Consider the following 26,874-nt stretch of genomic DNA (forward strand, 5'->3'; position numbering starts at 1 on the left):
ATTTTAAAGTCATATTGTTTCATTAGCAAATTTATTTTTTTAAAAACCTGCCATACTAGTAATTATGTAAAATTTACATATGGGAGTATATTTACACACACATGTTCTGATTTAAAGAACAGTGTATTTTCAACACTTACTCCCCTTCTTTTTCCCTCCTTAAGAGATTCCTCAAGGGTAATTGTACTGAGACACTGACATTTCAGGAGATCTGCAGCAAACATCATAAACTCGTGTTTGAGAGCTTAGCTTGCGATATTTCTGACAATGGATTACATAAATACACTACGCCAAAACTGTTTGCAAATGCCATCCTATGCCAAAAATGTTTGGAAATGTCACAGAGAACCACCCGATATGAAAAGGGCCCTTTCCTTAATCTGTAGCGATTACTTCTGCACAAAGGCCTGACCTATGGGCTACAGAACACAGAGTGCTTGACTGATGCTTGCTGTGCCCCACTGTGACTCTCATCAGTAGGAATGAAAGTATGCAGCGACTTACAGGAATCATTTGTTGGTTTTCCGCATCAGATATCTTGAAAAAACACCATTTTCAATTTCACAGAGTATCAAAAGGACAATTTGGTGATAAGACAACGGGTGTTTGGGAACTAGAGAGAACACAGGTCTGCTGCCCTGACTAAAGGAGATACAGCTAACCTGTTAGGTCATGTTACTTAGTCTCTGGTTCCCAAACAGTAAACCCACTAAATCATGCTCTCACTGGAGTGATGCCTTTGTGTAACAAATACACACATACTGGTCTGTGATTTCTTCCATTCTTCCACATTTTAGAAAGTTTTGGAGTAAAAGTGATTTTTTAGATGCCCTGAGTTGTTGACAAATACTTTAATCAAGCCTCCCTTTTAATAGAATTCAAGCTGAAAAGGACAAGTCCAAGCCTCTCTTGAACACACACTTTGAATTTAAGCCACTAATGTTTGTACCTGGAGTTATCTGTCAGTTTCAAGACTCTATATAATATTTTTCTAAGTAGAGATTTGAACTTCTCACAGATCTCCAGACTGAGTTTTTTCCAGATCATAAAACCACACTAGTCTGGCCTGGGTGACAAGTGACATATTTGGCCATGCAGACTGGTTAAATTAAGTCAGAAGCCCTTAAATTCCTTTCAACACATCAAAGAAAGTGAGGAATAGAAATAACCTCACCCTTTGTTAGAATAGTATGGCTTCAAAAACCTCTTAATGTGCCACAATTGCATGGTGTAAAACTTCCAAATATATTATAAATACAATACAAATATACTGTAAATAAGAGATTATTTGGTTTGGGTTTTTGCAGTTCCACTAACCTGTTTCCATTCATTCTGTGAACATATATTCAAATAAATACTTCCCTTTTTGGTTGCACATTTCAAATTCTAATTATTAAAAAAAAAAAAAAAATCACAAATTGATTTGGGCTATGAGAACTTGTCAATAAAGAAAATACACAATCCCATCTACTCAAAGCCCTCATGCTACGCTACCTACCTGAAATCTGCTTTCAGCTGTACGGAGAACGTAACTGAAAATTTCTCTTCCTGGCAATGTCACGGGCTTTTCCTGTAATCTACCATTCCAGAAAAGAGATCAGATTTTGGAGCATTTGAGCTCTCACTGTACACGGTGGAATAATACATCATCAAAAGGGGTCTCCTCTAAGGCACGGTTTTGAAGATCATGAATGGTAACTAAGGGTTATGGATCCCAGAGCTCTCATATCCATCTGCACTTGCACACAGATTGCTCTGACTGACCAGATGGCTTCTTACAAAACAACATGTTCATATGAATAGTTTCCAAAACACTTTCTGGTGTTACACTTATTTTCTGTACGAGACCTGCAGATGGTTCCCTTCCCCTACCTATAAGTTCTCCAAAATATATCTCCTGAACTAGCTGTTATGCAATCTTCAGCTACATATGCTGGTATTTGACTGTGAATATCTAAATCTGGCAATTTTCTTAAAATAATCTCCATAAAGAGAAACTTAACAAGCAAATATAGATCATCTAGTTTAAGTGCAGCTGTAGAATAAATATTACAGTGTTTTGCAGGATTTAGCAGGCCAAAAAGTAAGCTTTGAAAGCCACAAATTCATTAGAGGGAATTCATGTAGATTTGGGCCAGAGTGGTCTTGTTTAACTTGTATTCTTTGACAATATGCCATGGCATGACAAAAAGCCATGGCAAAGAAGGGTAATTAAGTGGGCATCAATGCTTTAGGTTTGTAGTTGTCATCAAGTCTGATAGCAGATTCTACTAACCAGGAGATAATGTAACAGTGGCCAGGAAACTGGCTCAAGAAGGGTAAATTTTGTGAAAAGAATATTATTCAGATATATCAGAGGTACCTGTGGGGTGTACAAGTGAAGCAGCAAGATACCCGAAACAATCCTGAACAATCATGCAATGAATTGTTCTTATCATCCACATTCACGATTATGTATTTATTCGTTTGGTAACTGTCACTATAGAGACAATTTAGTGTCTTCCCACCTGCTGAACAGTTGAAAAAAATATACTGAAAAAAAAATTATCTTCTAAATTTTTTTTTTTTTTTTTTTTGGCCAGTTTGGTGCCCTTTGATGACTTAGATGCTACATAAAAATACATATGAGGTTGTGATATACTATTCTATATGTTTGTGGACCTTTTATATAGAAAATTCCATGCCCTTTTAAAACATTCTATTACTATTTAGAACTTTGATTGAAAAGGGACAGAAAGATACAGAAAGAGAGCTGCCATGTGTTGGAAGGCAGACACCATCATACAGTAGGGACAGCAAAAATACTTCAGCATCTGCACTTGCTTACAGTCCCAATGTTTTAGCACATTCTGAACTACTGACTGAGTTGTGAACTCCTCTGTGCTCTTCTCCTCTGGAAAAGTCAGCTCCAGCAGAATAATGGAGCAAATTGTTATGGACAAAGGAGATAACTAGGGAGTAGTGTCCAGACATATATAGTCTCATTAACTAGAAAATACATAGAAAATAAGATGCTTTTTCATTAAATTAAGTATATTATTGGAGTATTTTTTTTCAAAGAATCCTACTCAATTAATCATGCCAGAAACTGTTTTACATTGTAAAAATATAAACCAGACAATTGCAAACAAGAGTATTGGACTTAGCTTCTTTTACAGACCACGTACACTTGTTAATGAACACCAAAAAAACCCAAAACTTTGATAATTAATGTTATCTGAAAGGAAGGAAGAAAGGAAATGCCCTGTAATATTTCTTAGCTATTCAAGTAGAAGTACGTTCTACATGCTGGCAAGAACAGCTTTTATCAATGCTCTAGAGATGTCAATCTCTTTCAAATGTAAAAATGTCAAATGTCATTATTGTACAACTATTAGTAATCAGATGCACACTAGGAGCTTAATGGAAAGCAGTCTTATGTACATTGTTTTCTATTTTATTATTTTCATGGTTATACTTTGCAACTTTTGATTATAATTTTGTATGAGAACTAAAACATGTATTCGTTTTATCCAAGATTTAAGTGTAACAGTATGGCATTCCATCTAGAGACAAACACAACACAAATAGCGTATTAACCCACAGCAGAGCCTGCTGAACTGAGAATACACCTATGTCAAGCTCTCAGTGAGGCTGAATTTAACAAAGAGAGACTGGTAAACTGAGTTGACAGGCAGACTTTGAGGCTCTGGGCAAGCCTGGCTGAGATATGCAACGTGCATAAACTGAGCAGCACACACAACTAAAAGACTAACAGAATGCCACAATGAATCAGAGATACAAATACAGTGACAATCAACCGTAATACGGCATGTAGAAGAGTTGCTGGTTACCTTACCTAGGCAAGTGTTTCAGTTTCCTATATTTTTTCATACCTTAGGCTTAGAGAATGAGCACAGTAGCCTCATACAGATGATATCACAAATGTCTATTTTAAATAGTATTAAAATTGCCATCTAGATTTAATTTTGTGAGGCTGCACATATGCCCCACACACGCATATTTCGTAATTTCATACATCCACTTACTGTATATTGATACCAATAAACAGAGACAGCAGAGTTTTAGAACTGTACAAGGAAAATGTTTCTTACTGAGGAAAAATGGATACGGATTCTAAGGTTTCAGGATGAGTAGTGGATATATACTGCTGCATGGGGGGGAAAAAAAAAAAATCAATGTATAAATTACCTTAGAAACTATTGAACGCTTACATGAGCAAAAATTGATTTAAAAGCATGCAGATGATGAAGTTACAGAGGACAAAAGACATTTGCTTATGCGTTTTCCAAGTTTCTAATATTAAATAAAACCAAAAAAAAGTGGAATTTTACATCTAGACATCCTGAATTATGCTGAAAGATTCCTCAGAAGCCTAAAAATACACATGGAAGCATTTTCCAAACCTTCATTTTTAGATAAATACAAAGTATCGTCTTCACTGGAGGCCGATAAATATTAAATAAAAAGAACTTCAAATAATCTGAATGAAATTCAGTTCAACAGCTTAGCTTTTAGTTGCCTGTTACTGATGATACTAAAATCTCATTAACTCCCAGCTCAGGTTGTATATTCAGGATACATTTAACACCACTGGAAGAGTTAAAGCTAGAGGTATGAAAGTTAAATGTGAGTTGAGCCATGTTAGCTGCAATGGCCGAACATCTTTTTGGCCTGGGTTTAACAAGGCCGATATTCTGAAAAAACAAGGATCATCCTTGTAAATTTATCAACTTAAAAACCTGTCATTCCTTAGTTAAAAGGAAGTTAAATTATTTGCTACGTGAAGCAAAAAGGAACTTTGTGAAAACATATTCAGGATATGAAGAGAGAATGGGAGCTTATAGATCTGAGGATTAAAGGGAGGAAAGACAAAGTTTTATCCCAGTACCCAGAGAACAGGTATACTGAACGACCACCAAGATGGTCAGATTTACAAGGTAATCTCTTCTTGGCACTCATTTACTTTGCTCTATACATGGGGTAACAAGTGAATGCAGAATATTAATTGCTCCAGACCTTCTCATACCAAGATCCTACATGGAGCTGAATCCTTTATACCCAATAAGAATCTTTTAAATTACCAGAATCACCTATGTATGTTTTTTTTTCAAGGCTTATTTTCAAAGGAAAGACAAAATACCTTTTACGCAGTGTTTAAGTAAAAATTCTATGCTTATGGTGAACCTCCTCTTTTGTTGCTATTTCAGCTACCATTGCCATTTCAATAAATGAAAGCAAATCCCAATTGCTTCCAATGAAATGGCTTCCTTTCTGTGTGCACAAAATCCAGTAAAGGAAAATAAAGTCCGTGAGGGTTTCCATGTTTCCCTCTTTTCATTCTTTCCCACCACCTTTCCTTTTTCACCTCATTTTCACATACATTCTCTTTCCTTCAGTCCAAACTGTCTTATTCAGTCTCTTCTGTTTACAGCACTCCTCTACGCTTCATCATTTATTCCTTACTCCTCACCTTCTCCAGTTTTTTCTTTACTAAATCACATCAACAGCCATTTATTACCCAGTACTTTCCCAGCTATTGTTTGCTTCTCTTCTCTTTATGCCTAATTGTTCTCTCAACAAACTCCTGTGCTGAGCTGATTCTATGCAGCTGAGTCAAATCTCTGTTGCCCAGAAGCCAAGTCATTCTCGCAGCTCCCCATCTAAACCAATTCTCTCCTGCCTTAACAACCTATGCATCAAGTTACCTCTTTCAAATCAATTCACCTACTTCACAGTTCACTTTGCCTTCATTTCACATTTTCTTTATTACAAGACAGACCACAACTCCCTGTCAACTCTCTCAGATTTTCAGCAACCCAGTCCTCAAAGTGCAATGCTGGACTGCCCGCGTTTGGGAGGAAATCCTACTGAGACCTTGACACATTTTTATTCTACTGTTCTACCTTCCAAAATACATTTTTTGAAAACCACCATTTTTAAGGCATTTTTTGTGCACTCCCCAGGCTGAAAACCTCACTTGGAACCTCTTACTGGATAAGTCACTTCAGTTTAAAGAATGACTCTGGTGAATAATTGCCTACTGTTGCAATCTGGACTGGTTTTATGCACTCATGTTAAATTAATCTGAATGAGAACCTAGATGCTGTGCACCCTAACATATTGTGATAATGACACCTTCTTGGGCTAAATTCTGTTCCTATATGTCATTGATTAAATATATTGACCAGTGCTGATAGACAGCACTGTAAAAAGAGGGTAAAGTGAACACATTGGTACAAAACCACAATGCTTACAAGAAACATATATTAATTCTGTATTTGAATGGCAGGTAAAGCTATCATATGGCTAGCCTGACAAGAACAACTTTATTCTTTTATTCACTTAGGAAAATCATGCCACTTTACAGAAGAAAAGGTTTCAAGACAGCTGTCAACATTGCTGAAAGCAAAGAAAAGGTAAACCAATTGTTTGATACCTTATTCCACAGTAAAATGCTTTCATGCTATCAAGAATGAGGACAGTACTTTGAAGTACCACACACTTAATAATATTAGCATTTCATTGCTAGGATGCAAAAAATTTGTTCCAGATTCATAACTGGTGTAAGGAGCTTTAAAGAATATTGGATCTCTTGTTTATGAATTAGGTATGGACAAGACAGAATTTTTTTGTGTGTGTTTATGATTTGGCTAAGGAAATCCACCTTGTGAAATACTTGTTAGTTAGAGGAGAATATGCAGTAAGTATGCTGGCAGGAATGATGTGGTTTTGGTGATGGGCAACAGAAAATGAGTTGATTCACATTTAGACCCTAAGCTATAGAACTCTGGAAAGGATTTGAGACAGTCTCTCAGTGCAATGGCTGGATGTCTAAAAACTTACTAGTTACCTCTTTCTACTAAAATAACAAGCGATCTCCACATTTATTTTAAATATGTCTTGCTCTATAAATTGCCTTCATATCTGTATAGGATATATTTGGAAATGGATGGTAGTTATATCTTATATTTTACAATTTATAGTCTTAACATTATTCTCAGTTACCAGGGTAATATTTGCTGTAAAAAATCTCAGCAGAGAAAATGGACAGCTAATTGAGTTTTTTACATCTGGACTTCAAAGGAGTGGAGCTCCTTTGTCACTGCTGTCACTAGAACAGAGAAGAAAAAAACAACCTGACCTTCAAGGAAGGACTAATCTTTCCAACCACAGGAAGCAGAAAGAAACCTATTTCCGAAAAAAAAAAAATACAAGCCACAGAAGGAAGAATTTTCAAAAACAGTGAAGGTGGTAGAGAGTCTTATGAGTCACAGTCACTTGCAGAAGTGAGACACAAACACCTCCTTTCCTATTCCACATTTTTCCTATCTGTGACTACTCATTGCTGGATATCAAGAACCGGTGCTCAAATGCATCAGTCCTTCCAATTACCTTATTTTTATTCAAGATAATTTACAATCTCAGCTGGTTTGATTTAATACTGAAACATATTAAAAGACTTGACTTTATTGGTGTAAATTAACCTGTACTTTTGAGTACACAGCATTACAATTTATTGTTAGATTACTAACTCAATTTAAAATGGAATTTAATGTGAATTTAAAATAAGAGCTGAGAACTGTAAGAGAGAAAAACAGGGATGGCAGAGATTAAAATTATATTATTGCAAGTTTCTTTTCTGATTTAATTTTACGTTGTTTGCAAAGTAAAGAAGCGATTACAAGTGTATTCTCCCTACTTTGCCCAGCCTCAAAATTGAAACTTTCTTCACTGGCTCTAGAGCCTATTCTTTGCTACCAATTTCAGTATAGAAATGCCTGAATACATAAAGAGTTCGCTTCTTAACAAGGGAGTGCATGTGACTTGCTTGTTACCAAGGAAACAGGATCACTGCTGTAATGACACAGAACTTTAACTGGCTGTGCGTTCTTTTATGAGAAAAATCTTAATCTCTTCTTGCACTGCTGCAAGCATGTTAAGGACATAAACTGCACAGTTTAGAAAACATGACTCTTTCTAAAGACTTGCTGAGTTTATTGGCAAGCAGTAAAAGAGCAAGACAAAAAGGAAGAAGTAAATGCAATGAGAATGACAACTCTTCTCTCAGAATGATCCTTCATTACTAAGCCTGTTGTTAACTGGGAGGGAAAATGACGAAAGTGATCAATATAACTCCTGGGGCGCAATCAAATAAATATTCAAAAGCATCTTGATCCAACCAATTACTTAGTTAAACTGACCCACATCTCAAATTGCCTAGACTAGGAAAAACGGTTATGCAAAATAATTGCCATGCACAAACTGAGAACCAGGTATAATCAAGAGTAATAAAAGGGACTCAATGTCACGTTTAAACTAATTCTGCATGTTAGAAAAGGTGTTAAATGAAAAAAATATTAGGTAAATTGATGCCATCATATTTTCATGGTAGGCAACTTGGCATTTTCACTCTCTCTTAGAACCATTTTTATTACTTGCAAAAGACAGACGGAATAAACCCATCAGAAAATGCACAGCATAGTTAAAAGCTCATTTTGTACAGCACTGAAGTTTGCCGTAACATTGAACATGGCTTTGTTCAACATTGTTGACTGTTCATATCAATCTACTTGCTTTAAATTTTTGTCCCATTCTTTTAAACCATGCAATGGAGAACATTTATTGTACATTTCTACACATGTGAAATACCATACCGTGCCCTCTCCCTCATTTGCTTCAACAATTTCAGACACAAGATATCAGTACTGCCTGTTTTAACATTCTTCTTTTCTCAGGCAGCATTAAACAAGAGTTTATTCTGAGACAACTGTAAAAGATCACAAGTCCTCAAATGCTTCCAATGGTGACTGGAGAGTATTCAATTCTAGCAGAGTATACACTAAATTATTCTTCTCATAAGCACTGTAAAGGTCACTTTGAATAAAAAGAAGCATGACAAAAATCTACTTGATGGAAATATGCTCATAAATACATATTTGTGAGGCTTGTTCGACAATTCATAGCAATTAACATTGCAGAGCAAGTCTCACTGTCTCTATTGAGATGGTAATCAGTGTAAGATTCACGTTATTTAAAAGCGAAGTTGACTTTTTTTAAGGGCAAGACTCAATAACGAGGCAATAAATACAATACATAAAACCCTGTAGTGTTATGGAGTTGCTGTATGACATACCAGTTTTATTTAGCATCACACCAAGGCAAACAAATGACAAACACCTTTTATCTGAGATGTTTTAGTTCTGGAACAATACCACACTGAGGTGTTTCATTACGGTGAGTTTAGAAGGATGTGGTTCTGTAATACTTTCATTATTACCCAGAGTCTACAGGAGAAAGTGTTTTCAATTGTACTTATACTGAACATTCAAACACTTCTGGCTCAGTACTGCCTTAAAAGTGAAAGACTGAGAAAATCCAAGTGAGATCAAGAAAGTGCAAGCAAGAACAAGAAAACAGGTGGGCAGGAGTCCCACACATGACAAACAGATTCTTCCACCTGAATAAAACCTATTTACATTAAGCACTGCTGGTAAATTTCTCTTAATAAGACCAACTGCTGGAAAAAGAAATACAAGCTATAGAAATGCATCTGAGGGGAATAAGGAACTAAGAAAACTGAATGGAGTTTCTAGTCCTTTTTAAGAAAAGATTAACTACAAAAATAGTTTTAAAAATATCAAAATGTATATTCTACATCCAAATTTTCACTTTGCTTAAATTTGGAACTGAAATGTAAAGGATTACAACATTTGTATGCAAAGAAAATCTTGTAGATTTTTTTATGTCTCCTGTAAATTGTTAGAAGCTATGCATAATATTCTTCCTGATTAAAAGCTGTCATTTAAGCTCTAGCAGGTAGTTACTTGACTACTAACTTCTGTAAAGCTACTAACAGCTGAACCAAGTTAAAGTGAGCAGGTATCTCAAGTGCTGATGGGTTTTTGGAATATATCTCTATCTACAGCAACTATCTGAAGACTGTGAGTGCTGCTAATAGTATTATTAGTAACTATCCTGAAATTAGGACATCACAGATGGAAAACACTTCAGCTGAAATGTATATATTAACTCAGAATGGTTATCAAAAGAAAATCACACATCAGAAAAACATTGATGGGGAAGATGTCAATTCTGTTAAACATGAAAGAATTACAGAATGCCACACGGTAGGCAGGGCAGAGGAGGGGGGCAAACACAGGAACATTAACACAGATTTGGATATATCATTGCTCTGATCACAAATCAGACTAAGGAGCTTTTCTCTCTACAATACTTTTAATGTCATCACTTCACTGCGAACTGCTCCTTGGGATCAAAGGAGAGAAGAGCAAATAAAGTTTCTTGCTAGTACAGATACATTAGTCTTCCTAGCATAGGTGGCATCTTCCAGAATTGTTTCAAGGGAGTGTTTTTCCATACACACACTTTTAACTGACATAACTGTGCTGGAAATATCCTCAAAGATAAACTAAGATTTGGTCAATTATGTACTCAAGTTAAAACAGAGCTTCCTTAAATCTACTGCAATGTCTTTCACACATAATAGAATAAAACTATGCTACAGTTTGCATTATGGAGGCAACCATCTTTCACAGGTAATTGTCTTTTCCTAGCTCAATTTATAGATTTTAGCATTTATTCAGACCATTTAAGATTACTATCCCCACTGGTAATAAACTTAAGAAATCGTTTTGCAAACCTTAGGTCTGAAGAAAATAGGACAGTTTTTTACCACATGGAAAGAAGTAGCAGAGTTGCAACAAATGCTATCTGACAGGCAGGACACACTTTTCCAATGACTATTCAACATTTTGGTGTCTTATATTTCAAAGCCAGGATCAAAGTTTTAATTATTTCACAAATACCCTGTCAAATCCCAGACAGACCACTTGTAAAATCAAAAACTAAAACAGTAACATCATCTTTGTTTGGATATAACTGGCTTTATAAAGCCAAATGCTTCTAGTAAGCCTCAAGTACCAGTATTTCTCCATATTTTCTTACTGTATTCAACCCATCTTCCTTTTAACATTAAGCATCCTTCCTGCTTATTCTTGCCCTCTTTATCATCATCCTTCCTCATTTTCCTCTAACATTCATAAAGCCTCTCAATTACTCAGAGCAGGAAAAAAAAAAAAGTAACACATTTGTAGAATGCCATGTAATGTAATACGTCTCCAATGTTGATATGTGCCAAAACACAAAATAAAAGACAATGTAACATCATAATACAATTCTTGCAGAAGGAAAGGAGATGTAAGTATGACTTCTCATCTACTTTGACGAAACGATTTTTGCCCTACTTCTTCACATTTCAGTTAGATCAAAACAGGCATGATGCTTTTTTTAAGTTTGATGTCAAGCCTCGCAGGTTATGAGAGACTAAAAACAAAACTGTCAGTTACAAAGTGAGGAATGTAGAAACCAAGAATAACAGTGAGACAACTACATGTTTGTTAAGAACAATCCACTCCAAATATTTTAATTGTATCATTCCACAGAAGAATAGTACATTTCTGCAATGGAATTTCCTGCATTATGTGAACATGCTAATCAAATTTTAGATAGATATTTTTACTTCAACGATCATCAGTGCTTGGCAACAAACTTCTATTGAAAGATAAATATTGTGTAACATCTCCACATAGTTTTATAAGTAGATCAATCAATTAACATAGCAATAAATTAGTTTCATTAGCATGTTTCAGGCATTAGGAGGTGCTTTACTAATTAAAAGTCACATATTTAAGCAAATGTTTTTCCCAGTTTGTTCATGTAAATTATATTCCTCTTTATCAGACTGCTTGCTTACTGTTACAGAATATAACCAAGATCTGTTAAAGAGGTACAATGACAAGTTAATAACACAAGCTGCCATGTCAAAGGATGCAATCAGGTAAAAATCTGGCCACTGGCCACAATACTTTAGGATGCATTAGCTGAACAGTGTCATTTATTCTATTAGAAGGCACAGATACATACACTAATAGCTTTAAGGAGTGTCATGCCATCACAAACTATTAACCTATTCAAAACTGCATTTAAAACTTCCTTTCTTCACATCAATATCGTTTTGCAGTGTTTCAGGGATTGCTTGTTTGTCTGCTTTTAATCTTATTGTTTATCTGGTAACACACCAACAGCAGAACTCCGGCCCCACATACACTGCGAAGTGAATGGACAGGACAATTTCCCAAAGCACATATGTAACTAAAGGCTACATATCCTACATATGTAACTGATACAATGTCTAACTAACTAAATATATAACCACACCCTAACTACATGGATGTCAAAGTCATCATCTCAATGAGTAGTTAGCACTCACATACAAATAGTCATATCAATACCTGAAAATATTCCAAGCTAACTTTTTCTGCAGAATAAAATTACAAAGCAAAAACATTCACTGCTGAGTTGAGGTATGTATGTGTGTAGGCTTCTGTTTATTTATGTTACAGATAGATACTACGGAATTCAAATAAGAGGAAGGATTCCCATTCATTCATTGCATAAATTCTATATGTTCTATATATTCTAAATATTCTATATAACTATAATTTCTGATATTTTGTTTACATGTTAGAGAAGCATACTTTAGCATTATTTTGCTTTTTCATAGAATCATCTTTTGTATCTTCTCATCTGGAAAGACTAGTGAAATACTACTACTATAAATATAGTATTATCAGTCCAGCTAAGCAAATCCTAAAGGGAGGAAATAATTAGAATATTTTAGAAACCTCTCTGTAGCTATAAAACTGATTTCTTATAAAATGAGGCAAAAAAAAACATTAGAACATGAGAAGAGTAATATTACAAAAACATTTTTTACCGTATTTGATATTTTAAATCCTGCAGAGAAATTAACAAATTAAAATTCCTTTAAATTTGTATTAGTTCATGAAAGCCTCATCTCAATACCGTCACTGGCCAAGAACATAGTAAAAGCACTGTTTTAAAAAAGTTTTTCTCCTCTATCTTTATACATAAATATATTAGTGTCTCAGTATTCAAAGATCTTACTTTAAATAATACTGCAGAAAAGTTTCTATGCAGAGGGTTTAGTTAATTCTTTATACTAAAACAGTGCCCACTATCTGCTGTAAACTACCACTTGTTAAAAAGATGACACTCTTAAATGAAATACAACTGATAGACTAGTTTGCAGTTAAGATCAAGTCTGAGCAAATGTTTTTATTCCTCTAAAATATTTTGAAAGTAACTTTGAAAGGGTCTGTTTTCAATTTCTGTAAAATGAACTCAGAGATACAACATCAACAGGAACCTCATAGTAATTTTCTTAGAAGATTTATTTCATTCATGCTTGAAAACCACATTTTAATACTCGCAATGGTGTAGAAGTTAATGTTCTTTTTACCTCTCATACCTTTAACATACACATTTAAATGTTCTCAATGACATACTGAGAGTTGCAAATGAAGTAGAGATAAGAAAAACGCCAAAATCCAAACCAAAATTCTTCAATCCACTAACAAACATCTATTCTTCCACATGATTTGAACTTTCTGATCTGCCAGACCAAAAGCAGATACTTGGCTTTACATACTGTTTAGTGCTAAATAAATCTTAGAGCCGTATTTCCAAGGTGACATTTCTGAGTGGCTGATTGGTTGGTACTGAAATTTGCCTGCCAGTTGGTTCCTGTATCTCTCTACCATGCTTCTCATAACTTTACCTTCCAGGAGGGAGGAAGCATTTATAAAATGAGAAAGAAAGATAGACACAGCGAAATTTTTGCTACAATTTAGCTTGATGACTCAAAGACAAGTGACACAAAATGTCTAAGAACACAAGTTTCGCTATCAAGTATGTTGCCAGTAATGTTATCCAGTGAAATGAAGACAACATATCTTTTGAAGTTACAATCCTCTAATCATCACAGAGAACCAATGACTCCTCTGGTGTTCAAACACATCCTGCAGACAACAGTTTCTCAGAATCTGTTCTAGCCTCTTTTCTGAAGATTTACCGAACAGATTCTCTGCTTTCTTTAAAGCATATGTTTGAGTAGCTACCACAAGAGAATAAATGTCCAGCTCTGCAGCTCAGCAGAATATATAATTGTTATCTAGAAACTGTTGAGAGATGTAGCTGTGGCCTAGAAAACAAGATTTTAAAAATACTCAGCACAGTAATCTGTGAAAACATTCACAAAATTTTGTTTATACCATTTTTGCATATATTTTAATCCAAACATCTGCATTGCCAAAGCAGAAGAGTCAATAAAGTGGCAGTATTCTTATTTGAATAGCATTGCACAACTACCAAGTGGAGCACATGTTGTAGTAGTTTCACACTGTTTAGGCTCTTTTTTGTTCACATATAACATCTGCTTGACCAGCTGCATATTTAGCTAACAATTTTTTTGTGCGGGGTTTATGTAAAACACAACTCAGGTTAAAACTGCAGGTTGAGATTTTAGGGAATCATGCATTTTTAGACTATTTGAGGTTGGAAGGCACCTCTGCAGACTGCCTATCCAATCCCGCTGCACAAGGCTGCCCAGGACTGTGTCCTGTCAAGTCTAGTATCTCCAAGGACAGAGTGTCAACAACCTCTGGGCAATCTGTGAGAGTGTTCTATCACCCTTACAGTAAAAAAAAAAAAAAAAAAAAAAAAAAAAAAAAAAAAAAAGCAGTATCTTCTAAAAAAATTTAGGACATTTGATACAGAAAATAGATAGATAGACAGATAGATAGATAGATAGATAGATATAATAGAGATATAAAAATGGAACATCACAATATTTTAGTGTTTCTTTTCACAACTTTTTACAGCTTTTAGCTTTTTACATACTTGAAATCACATAACCTATTATAATAATTTATGTTGAAAGCCTCAATTATATGGTCTGAAGAACTGTGATGCTTGTTGCCAAATATTCCTCTTGTTCTTATATACGTATTTACAAAGAGCTAATGTGTGTGATATTTTTTGGATTGATAAAAATGTGATTAAAACACAAGTGTACCTATTAAATCAAGTTTTATTTATCTGTAATGTACCAATCATGAGTGTAAATACATGTTAATTGAAGTAAGTATTAACAGACAGGCCTTCATGAGCTAGTAGATGTAGCAATCTAATTCAGCAGTGCTAATTCTTGATTTAGGTTTTGCTCTGCATGGACTGGAAAATCTAACTTGTGATGTCAGTTTTACTATTACAAAGATTTTGTTATTCAGCATCTAAACAGACAAATTAGAAGACCTAGAATCTCTTTTTTACATTAAGACATGAAAGTGAACTATACAGGAAATTATTTGACCAAACCTGTGACTGACCTAATGCAGCATTAAAACTGAGAAATACATAAACTGAGATTACAAATGATAGAGACTGACAACAGAAAGAATACATTAGTGACAGTTCACAGCGTAAGGGATGAAAACAAATTACACTTCCATGATTAACCACTAGCATTTGATACGATAATGAAGAGAAATGCTAGCAAACTGATTCACATTATTTTACTGCAAACTGTTAATTGTATCTGAGTTTCGAAATACAATTAATTTTTTTCTTTACAACAGTGGCAGGCTACTTCATACAGATCAATTAAAATGTTTTGCCTCATCAGATCTATGCCTGATTGGATGAAATCACTGCACTTGGAAGGGAGAAATCCCCAGAGGAACAACCTCACTATAAACATTTTAGGCAATATTCCTTTCAGCATTTAATAATCAGTGTATTCAGCCTTAAAGACATTATTTTCTGTTCAAAATAATCATATTCTAAGGACCTAAATAAGATCTTAAAAGTGACTAATTAAAACTGACCCTGTAATTTCTACCTATAGGATGCCTAGTCAGACATAACCTTTTCATTTTCACACTGAAGCGTGGTCATTTAATTTTGCAGCGAGAAGAAACCCTTTCAGAACAGGTAATTGGTTTGTTTGGGGTGGGTTTTTTTTGGTTGTTATTTTTTTATATATTTCATTGCTTCCCAATACAGATCTAATGCCCTACAGACTTTTTATGCATATTAAGACTATAATTTTTTCTCCTAGACTGAGGTATCACTACTCTCTACAGCGCAGTCCTATGACTAATATCTCAATGTTTTCTAACTGCTCTTTCATTAATAAAGATGTAATCAGCAACTACACATACATTTGTGCTATGAAGCAAATTAAGTATATCAGAATTATTATATGTATTTACAGAGTTTTATATTAAAATATTCTATTAAAATATTACTAAACCAAAACATTACTAAACCTAACAGAACAGAAGAACTGCATGTATGGTAAAAAGGTTACAACTGAATAACGTAATAAAAGCTTCACAGAATCCAGCCTGTTCAAGACCTTTGGCTGATGAAGCTCAAAATCCATTAAGGAAGGACAATACTGGAGAATTTGGCAATGCGAAATGGAACTGAAATGAATTTTCTTTCAGATGCCTTTTCTTACCAACAGTGCCAGGTCATGACTCCCAGAAAATAAAGGACATTGAGAATTCAAATGACAGCCTAACATTGATGACACTTTCTAAAATATGCTCTTTCTGTCATTGTCTGAAAAATCTTTATATTAATTTAATATTGCTGCCCTAGCTGCAGAGGAAGAGTCTGGTATCTCAGTACAAAAAGGCATTAAAATCCCACTTTCTCTGCCGTAGATGAGGTCTACAGTTATTTTGCTCAACAGCTAAGCTTTTCCAGAATCCCACTAATATTCCCATGGAGAACTATCTACTCTAGCTAAGAGAGAATGCTGATACACTTATTAATTAAGAAAAAGCTCCAAGGAAACAATTCATGGATACGTATATGAACAGAACCTTTTTGACATAATGTCCAGATATCAAAGAATATTTTTGAATCTGCTATAGTCCATTGCTTCCATGCAATATGCTGAAAATTATGAAAATGCCAAATGCAAAAAAATAAACCCTCTGAAATAGAAGCATAGTCTTTTTTAACCTATTATATAGCTATACTCAAAAAAGGTTAGCATCAATGAAATGCAGCATATTGGTGTTTACAAATTGTTGACAAATAGTGCTGGCAAATTTCATTGAGCAAAACTCCTTGAACAAATTTCTTTCCTTAGAGATAATTGCATTATTTTGTATCACTATCTTTCATATACTAAATCGTACCCATACTGAGAAAACAGATTACTTAAATATGCTGCCTTCTCCATAAAACTTTGCTCGTTCTGTGAAATTAATTGTATTGACCTCATTCAGTTCATTACATTTCTTAGAAGAAATAGGGTTGTTTTTTGCTTGTTTTGGTTTGGATTTTCTTACAGCAGAATAAGGTAACAGTGTTTATTCTGACTTGGACATTGTTGGTAGGACCAATTATGTGGGGTTGTGATTTTGAATCTTTTCCTGTGAGGTCCCAATACCTGGCACGATTTTTAATAAATAAAAACATGAGATCTAAATCCTGTAACACACTTATAAAAGAGATTAACTATCAGAAAGCAAGTTAATTGTTTAGTGCTGAGGATTAAGAGGAAATTTGCTTTCCCTCACTGTTTTTAACATAAATGCCTAAGAGATTATAAATAAACTATTCTTGAAATGTCGTTTCTTAAAGTCGAATAAAGACATTGTAATAAACTATTTCTGTAACAACAGTGCTTTAAGATTAAAACACCTGAAAAGTAGTATCATTGCTTTTACATCAGTACTATATTATCTCATTGTTATAATCTCACAGCATGGTCACTGTTGAATTAACGACAGAGGTTTTTTTTAAATATGTGAAATTTTAATAATTGAAATTAGATAAAAATCCTAAAACAAACCAATTTTGGTTAAAGCATGTAAATAATGCATCACAGCTTAAGTAATGAACTGCTACTATGAATGTTTTCCATTGATTAAGGCCAAAGCCTCAAATTAATATTTCTAACTAGAGTATCCACAGTATTTCCTAATCTAATAACTTCTGTTTGAAACTGTTGTCCACTTTTGTCATATTTTAATATTAGCTGTGTTGCTATCCTTATGACCACTTGTACTGTTGAAGTAATGATAATTACTACAGCATCTCAATGTACACCTGAAACAATAATCATCATTTATTAAAATATTTTATACCCCACAAAACTTGAAACTGAATTTCTTTCAGAAGCAAACTTTGGTTGAGGAAAAACACTAGCTAGCCTCAACTTACAGATCTTATTCTGCATTACTGCCTGTCTGTGTGGAACTCAGGATAATCAATTGTAACAAACCAATTAAAAGATGGGACCTTAAATAGCACTCTGTTTGGAATTTATTTTCCTGATCTACATTTAAAGCAGAAAGTTATAAAATTAAGTTGACAAGAAATTATCAGTTCACTACTACACACAGCTATACTTAACCATCTTAAAATAAAATATAATTGGACAGAAAGAGCAAAAATTATTTGAGTTGAAAATTCAATTGCAAATGTATTTTTTACTTGCCCCTTTCTCCTTTAAAAAAAAAAAACAAAATTAAATACAACATGAAGGACAACTTCTTTAAAATCACTTAAAGAGGCATGTACGGGCCTCTCAACTGAAGTACCTGAAACCATTTCAATCTTTATGGCCCTTAGTCAAATTCTGCATAATAGGTTCTTAGGGAGAAGTCTCTTGAGATGTTTGTCCCTACAAACATCATTTTACCATTTATAACATCATCACCGAGATGCCTCATTAAATTGATTTTTGCTTCTTCAATCCAGGAAAAATTGAAAAAATATGAATGCAACAAAATAGATCTTGGCATTCTTCCATGTATCTATTACATTTTCTAATAAATATAGCTTTCTTTAAATAAAGTTTCAACTTCAAAATTTGAAACTCTGCACAAGACCACAAAAATAGTACAGCTAAGTATTTATGCTTCTATTAATTTTAAATTTATTTTGATTGATTCACAGGCGTGGATGCACAATCCCTGTGCAGAGGCTTCTGGGCAGCAAATTTAATATGATGGCTTACTATAAATGTGTGTTCACTCTATACATAATTTGTACAGGTGCAGTACTGAAAAAACAGTATATGGAAAAATTATTAGTGAAAGAAATAAGTTTAACACCACTTTCAAAAACAAATTTTCATTAATATTATTTCTTAAATAGTTCTAAATATCATTTACAAATACTATAAAGAACAATATTTACAGCAAAATGGAAAAATTTTAACAGAATATATTCCTTGTATCATTGGATATCAAAGGGTTTGAGATTCTCAACAGATGACTGTCTTAAACTATTTCTGGATATATTCAATGTTAACATTAATTAAATCAGAACATGCATCAGCAGATTGCAAAATACAGCTAGAAAGAGTTCAATAGCTTGACTTTTTAAATTTGGTTAGTAAGGACCCTAATAATGCTCCACCTTCAACCCCCAAAATAAATTTAGAAACAAAAATACATGCAAACAAAAGTAAAACAAAACTAAGACCAAATTTTAAACATTCAAAATACCTAATGTTTGAAGAGCACATGGATGCAGATCTTGAGGTCACTTTGATATTTTTGAAAGCTTTACACAGTGATTTTTTGTTCAATATCACCAAATAACAACAAAAAAATGCTATATACATCATATATTCCTTTAAATATAACAAAAGAACTTATAATTTGAACAGGAACTTTCAATTTTAAAAAAAACCTACTGTTTTAAAGAATTTGGAGATTCTGTCATTATATTTTAAATTAAATCGTAATGAAAAAAGCTTAATAGTTTCTTGACTACTTGACAGATACTTACACAAAAAAGGGCATCAGCTGAATAAGTGTCTCTTTTTTGGGACTGGCTGTGAATTCTGGCACAGTTTGAATAATTTTGTTCATAACGTTCCTTAGGTAATTTTGTAGCTGCTTGCGTCGCTCTTCTACAAACTTTGCATCCTAAAAATACAAAGGAAAAAATATAAATGACACAAAGAATATGTTTTTCAATTCTATAATGTAACTAAGCAGTCCTAAGGAGCATAAAATTTGATCTTCTAATGATCTATGTTCATTATGTCTATAGAAATATGTTGGCAATATATAAAAAACCCTTGGCTCTGTCCTTCTTAGAGATAAAAGAAAATAACGCAACCTAATAAAAACCCGTTTCACAAAAACATCCACTGCTGAATTCTCTCCCTGGGAGAATGTCTCTTCCATGGAACAGAATTCTTTTCCTAATACTAGGTCTCCATAAAATGCTACAATCTTAGAAAGGTAATGCATAACAGCAGCACAGAGGCAGTGGCATAACAATTTATGTGATTCTTTGTGAGATCTAGAATTACCAGTCTTCGCAGGAGGAAATACCAACTTACTCCCACAACTTCTTCATAATTCATAGTTTTCAGATGTTGGGTATACAAACTCCAGAATGGATTAATATTTCTCCAGCTTTTTCATTACGTTAATAAATTATTATTTTGTGATGGAGTTTTCATATAGTAGATTGCTTTTTAAAAGGTTATATCACAACTCTCATAAAAATATTTTACTTAAGTTCATATAGTATTTTAGATCTCAGGATTTTTTACTACATTGGCCCCAATAAATAAAATAATTCTAAAAACTCCACATTCTGCTGAGACACTTATAAATTAGAAGTCTAACAACCAGCATAATGCCACGTGTCCTGTAATTTACATCCAGCATAAACTTCTTCCTGTGAGGGATTGCAATTACAGTTAACTATAATATAAAATCTACACATTTCACACTAACGTAAGACTATAATACGTTTACAATGAAATCAGGTGCTGGCTGGTTTGTGCTAAACCAGTATGCTATATCTCAGAAATGCAGGCATTCTGATGACCTGGTTTAAATCTCAGAGCATGTTCTCCAGGCATGAAGCCAAAACTATTATTAGACAATTACAGCTCTCAAGGGAAGACTATTATCTATAAGATGTGTCTATCCAACCTCTATTATTTATCTGTGTAAGAAAAGTCATTGAAACAAATTCTTGTTTCTCACCAAAAAAAAAAATGACAACGCACCAACAAAACACCCTAAATACATTTGACAACACTGAATAAATTCATTGTATTAAAAAGGTTCAAGCCATGCTACCATGCATGGGATGCAAATGTGAAGATTATTCCTTCCTTAGGTAAAACAGACTAACTCATCACCAAAGCAGGGATGCTCCTTTGAATTCAGGAGGACTGCTACAGAGTTCCTAGAACATTTACTGACATTTTATTCTGTTCTTATTTCTCATTAGGAGAAGTTACCAGGAACAGCAATACTCTTAAGAGACATAAGAAAATGAGAAAAGATTCAGAATGACATTTCTGAAAGAAGTAACTTAAATTTATGGAATTTTTTAAAAAAACACCCCACAACCTATGTAAAGTAAGGTACATTTGCAAATATTGGCAACTAACCTGATATACTAAAAACAGCCTCGTTTTTTATAATTTAAGGAAGTTATTTTCTGCTCTTGTCTTTTAATTGCCTGTAATTACTTAACATGTAATTGTGATTACTGTAACGTTTATAACTGCTGAAGACATTCATACTTACAGGCTTCAAAAACTTAGGCAGGGCTTGTGTTAAGTTCACAAAATTCCAAAATATATACAGATTAATCTTTTTTGTTTTCTAGGTATGAACTTACACAGATGTCCAGCCCTGTTTCACATTCCAGTTTTATATTAATAAATGTAATAGTTAAGATCAGGGTGAAAATAAAAAACCCCTATGTACTATATGGTTTGCTATTTCTTTTTTATCAGTCACATTCTTTTTCAGCAACATACACACACCACACACAAACTGTATAGCAAGTGATTGTAGTGCTAATTGATTTACTGATAAATGAAGAAATGAAGTCTTGAAACTCTTGGAAACTAATACTTTACTAAAGACCAAAGCTGCATTGTTGACCATGCAATCCACTCTGCAGTCACTCACCCAGTACTCCACAACTGAGTACAGTTACTACTCAAACAGAACAGAGCAACAGCTTGCTCCATGCCCCGCTGCACTGATGAAGTCTGGACAAATGTGTGGAACAGAAGTCTACACAAGCTGTTGGGAAACGTTAAAGCACAAATTTTAATACGTGGCGACACATAATATTATAATTGAATGGAATGCTAATAATATATAAAAGTGTAGTGCAACACTAATTAACAAATTTTATTTTTCCTCGTTTCACTAACATTTTTGTTCCTACTGGATTCTTTGCCTAGCTCAAGGAACAGCCTTCTCTTCCCATCTTTTCACTCAAAGGATTAAAATTACACTAGTAGGGATACTAATTTGCTATCACCAGCTACGTGAGGCAGAAAGTAGCACATAGATCAGGGAAGAAGAAAAAGACTGTGGAAGAGCTTTAGTTCTGAAAGCTTTAACTACATGAGTGGTGGTGAAGTTTGGCATGTGAAACCAACTATGGACTAATCCTCTGCCCAGTTGTACTTGACTGCATGTAACAGAGAAAGGAGGAGCAGTGCTTTGCTCTACAAGCCTGTTCTCAGCACAGGTACGGCCTCAGCTAAGAGCCATTCCAGAGAACTGGCCTCACCCTGACTACGCTTCCTTGATCCTACTTTCATCACTTCAATTATGTTTACAAGCCTCCAAGAAAATATCCATTTTTAAACTATCACATCCATCAGTGCTTTTTCAGCTCTTGAGTTTTTTTTGGTCGCAATTCCTCAACAACAGTATTTTCAGTGAAATCATTTCAACTATATTCAAATTTTGTCTTGAGCAGAAGCTGCATTCTTTCAGTATACCTTCTGTACAGCACATGTATTTAAATAAATACATCTTTCACAGGCAGGACCACTTTGTTATAAACACAAGAGCAAAATGCTGAATGTAGGTACTTTCTATCCCTGCTGTTATTGTAAAGAATCACATTAACTACAGACAATAACAGCACAAAAGTTTTCTAATTAAGACTGCAAGAACACGCTTAAGGAATGTATCTTTGCTGTTTACAGCTGATTGAATTAGTGCTTATAATACAGCTATTTTTCTGCCATGTATCTAAACACAATATAGAAATTCTCAGAAATTACACTCAGCCTGAAAATAGCTAAAAATGTTCTTCTAGCCTGATTTGATCTCTAAAACAAACACCGAGCGATCTACCATGAAATTCTGTACCATGTACTAAGGCCCGCTGTCATTAACAGAAGTAACATAAACCAAGGTCAAAATGATTCAGCTATAGGTCTAAACTTTATCATCAAATGTGTATTTTGCAACAGCAGGTTGGCTACTCAGAGGAATTATTTTAGCACACAGTTGTTACTGCCAAGTTGTTGCAGTAATAAAGACTTTTTGTCACAAAACAGTAAATAAAATAATTGGTAAAAGAAAAACACAATTGGTTCAAAGCCTAGTCAATTTTTTTCAGCTCAGATTATAAAAAGGTAACTGTTACCCTCTCTTCATTGGACCCAATTATCTACAACTGAAATCTAGCTAGTATTTTATATTCTAACTCCTAAACAATATTTTTATTTACAAGCAAAAAATAAAGGCAACAATTTGGATTTGGTATTAGTGAAAGAAAACATACTTTTAGTACATATCTTTGGTAATTGTAAGAGATTGCAGTTGTCAATACAAACTTACACTTGCATATCTACTCACACAGGGAACAGCAAAGAGCACCTATGTATGCTTGATATGAATGTACTTTGGAGACAAAGTAGTTTTGTTAAAGTTACAACTACACATACTTTTGCAAAAGAACTTGCATTTTCATCATATTAAAGGTTAGATAATATAGCTTCATTTTTAGGAAAAGAAATACATGCATGGAAAGATAATGTAACAGTACTAAGTACAGTACTAAGTAAACGCACACTTTCAAGATCTCACTGAAGAGAAATGCTGCTAACATAGCTGGAAAAGGAGACGTGCTCTCAAAAACACAGATAAGTATTATAATAAAGATCAAAGGTGTTTTCTGAGATTCAGGTAAGAAAAAAGTATAGAAGAAATGGAATGGGTAAGATGAATAAATAGTAAGTCTTGTCTCTAAGAAGGAAAAAGAGCTTGTGTCTTGAATCATCAAGCCAGTCATTTGACCAGTTGGAGTCCAAATCACAATAAAGATCTTTTCTTTGCCTCATTAATGCCTCTCCTCATTTGCAATAATGCTTTATGAATTTTACCTGCCTTTATTACATATGTTGCTTTCTTAAAAAAACAGCATTAGCAGGAGCTCTGAACAAAACCCAGTAAGTTATCTCAAATCTGGCTATAGAAATAAATTTTGAGTAATTGTGGCACTGATTTTTTTTTTCCAGAAGCATATACCAAAAATGGCACTAAAACCAGGTTTATATATATTTGGTTCCTAGACCTTCAAGAGCTGTAACTGTTTATAGGACAGAAATAATATGTAATTTGAGATTATTACAGAAAAAACAGACTATATTAAGGTTTCCTCTATTTTTATATATAACATACCAGATCCTTCCAAAACCAATTTGGGAGAACATGTTTTTAAGCATTTTCCTGAGTCGGGCCCTAAATTCTGTTTCTACAAATCTTTCCATTAAATTATTTGAACAATTGGCTACAATCCTGCTAAGTTTAAAACCAAAAGGCAAGACTAACTGGCCCTTTCAATTCTTCTAACTGGGTCCAGTGGTAGATTGAATGATCCCAACAAACTTTATTACTTGTAAAACATCTCCTACTGTATTCACAACAAGCCTAATCCCTGATCCCATAGCACTACAGGGGGCAAAAGAGTATTCAGAGAAGGCAGGAGCTCTACTTTCAAGATTTGAGATTTATTTGCAATTCAAAAGATAAACTCTTTGGAGCCATACATCCTCAGTGTGAGAGATTATTTATGGACAGCTACTATTGCTTTTTGTAATGATGCTGAAATTACCTTACTGTACTTGAAAAGTGGCTCTGGTCTGACCAAAGAGAAAGCCTCACATATTCAGCACCACCTGATTAACAATCCGTGAAAGTATTCTGTGCATAGAAAAGGAATTAGTACTTGCAGGGATACTTTGCCTATAAACATAATCCACTGCTCTTCTTAAATTATTAAGAATCTCTTTTTCCCTGTTACAAGGAAGAATACTACATATAGAGGGACACAGTTACATAAAAAACACAGACAGGTTCCTATATACATCTGTAGGGCAACTTGGCCACATTTACTACCAATTTATGCAGAGTAAACTTATACTGTACACAAATTGTTAATTGAGACCTAACATACTAGCATTCCCTTTCAATTTGTAGGCGTATTTTCTGGAAAAAAATAAGCTACTAATATTTCTGCACATACTACTGTCAAAGTTATTTCCTAGCCCACATTTCACGAGCATAAAGAGTCCACAAAATTTCAGTTAACAAGAAAAACTGCTTCAGATTGCAGAAGCATCAAAACACATCTGGGAAAATATTTTTTATTCTGAAATTAATGTCTCCCAAAATATTTTATGCATTTCCTTTTGGCTGAGAAATTGCCAAGTTTCTTCCCACAGCAAAATGCTAATATCAAATTACAAATCTCTAAAAATGAGAATACATAAAGGAAATCTTACAGACTCTCAACAGATATTAGATGATGTTAAGCTGTAATACTAAAAAGCAGAGTCTGATATACCGTATTTTACATTACTCTGTTTTGCAGTTTTTCATTACAAGCCAAGTTAATTCCAACTTGCAGTTTAAATTGTTTCACACAATTGCTGGTCTTTCATATACACTGTTAGTACGTAGCAGATGGCAAAACACTGATATTCTTCATTATTAATGGTACAGCTCATATATATATATATATATATATATATATATACTCATAATTACTGAAACTAGATAAATTTAAAATTTCCATCCTACTTGTATTCCAAATTTCTGTATGGCAGAATCAAGCTAGTGTTATACAACAAAACAAGGGTATACAATCATTAAATTACTATTATTCTGATACCACTGATTTTTTTGTACATTTACTGTTCAGTGGAACAAACAGGAATTTAAAAGGCTCAGATATGAAGAAGTAGTCAAGGAACTGTCAATATTGAGAAGAAATGTATCTTTCTTTAAACAGAAATGTATTACATAATTGTAATTATTACTCTGTGTTTCTCTACTAAAATAGTTGATGCATTTCCATCTCCAACTATAGATCCATTTCAATGATACCAGAAAGTAAATAATGCTTTCAGATAAAGTCATCTGAAAAAGACACTGTTGCAAAACCATCCCGCAGCAGTCATGCTAAGGGTGAGCTGCAGTCCTGTCAATGCCCTCAGTCTAGCACAAAATTATGTTGACAATTGCAACATTTTCAATCGCTTTTCTGATTTTTTTGAGACTTGAAGCATCTCCTGCAGTACTATGCAGAGCTGCTTAGCACACCCTGACTGTTCAGCAAGGAAAGGGTTGCTCAGCAGCTGTGCCAGCCTTCTCAGGTCATCAGAGGAGCTGCAAGCTCAGTCTATGCCTTGCAAATATGGTTTTTATTCAAATGTTAATTTTTGAAAAGAAGTCCTACTTCTATTTTGAGTAAGAGTGTAGTTCATATATCACAGCATTATAGCTACTAAAGTTTATAGTCATACTAAGGTTTTGTCCATGCTTTCTTAGAACACAATGCTGCTGTATAGCATCCTCTAAGCAAGTCCAGAGCACAAGCTTGTTAAGATACATAAAAGTGTGTGGTCCCCAGTCTCTGTCAAAACAACAGACAATTCCATTTTGATAAATTCTTCCCCTGTGTAATAAATCTCAGTCAAACTCTTACACCTCTCTAAATTGGCTCAGGCATTTACAGAATCCTGGAACCAAGTATGTTTCTTAAGACATTTTCAAGATATCAATATTGTCCATCCAAAAGGCTAAACTTCCTCAAAACTCTCTTTGAAGAAAGTGTTAAAAACTAGTAAATTTATCATCAGAAAAAAAAGAAATTGATAAT

General features: G+C 34.0%; 1 protein-coding gene across 1 annotated transcript in view; it reads right to left on the reverse strand.

Moving 5' to 3' along the window:
• Positions 1 to 26,874, reverse strand: part of SNX29 (sorting nexin 29) — a 125,130-nt gene that overhangs the window by 11,779 nt on the left and 86,477 nt on the right. Inside the window, exon 20 of the mRNA XM_026859141.1 lies at positions 19,708 to 19,847. Coding sequence (XP_026714942.1) covers positions 19,708 to 19,847 — 140 coding nt within the window. The remainder of the gene's footprint in view (positions 1 to 19,707; positions 19,848 to 26,874) is intronic.

This window comes from Athene cunicularia (genome assembly GCF_003259725.1).
Source record: "Athene cunicularia isolate RWA chromosome 14 unlocalized genomic scaffold, athCun1 chr14_part1, whole genome shotgun sequence".
Lineage (NCBI taxonomy): Eukaryota > Metazoa > Chordata > Aves > Strigiformes > Strigidae > Athene > Athene cunicularia.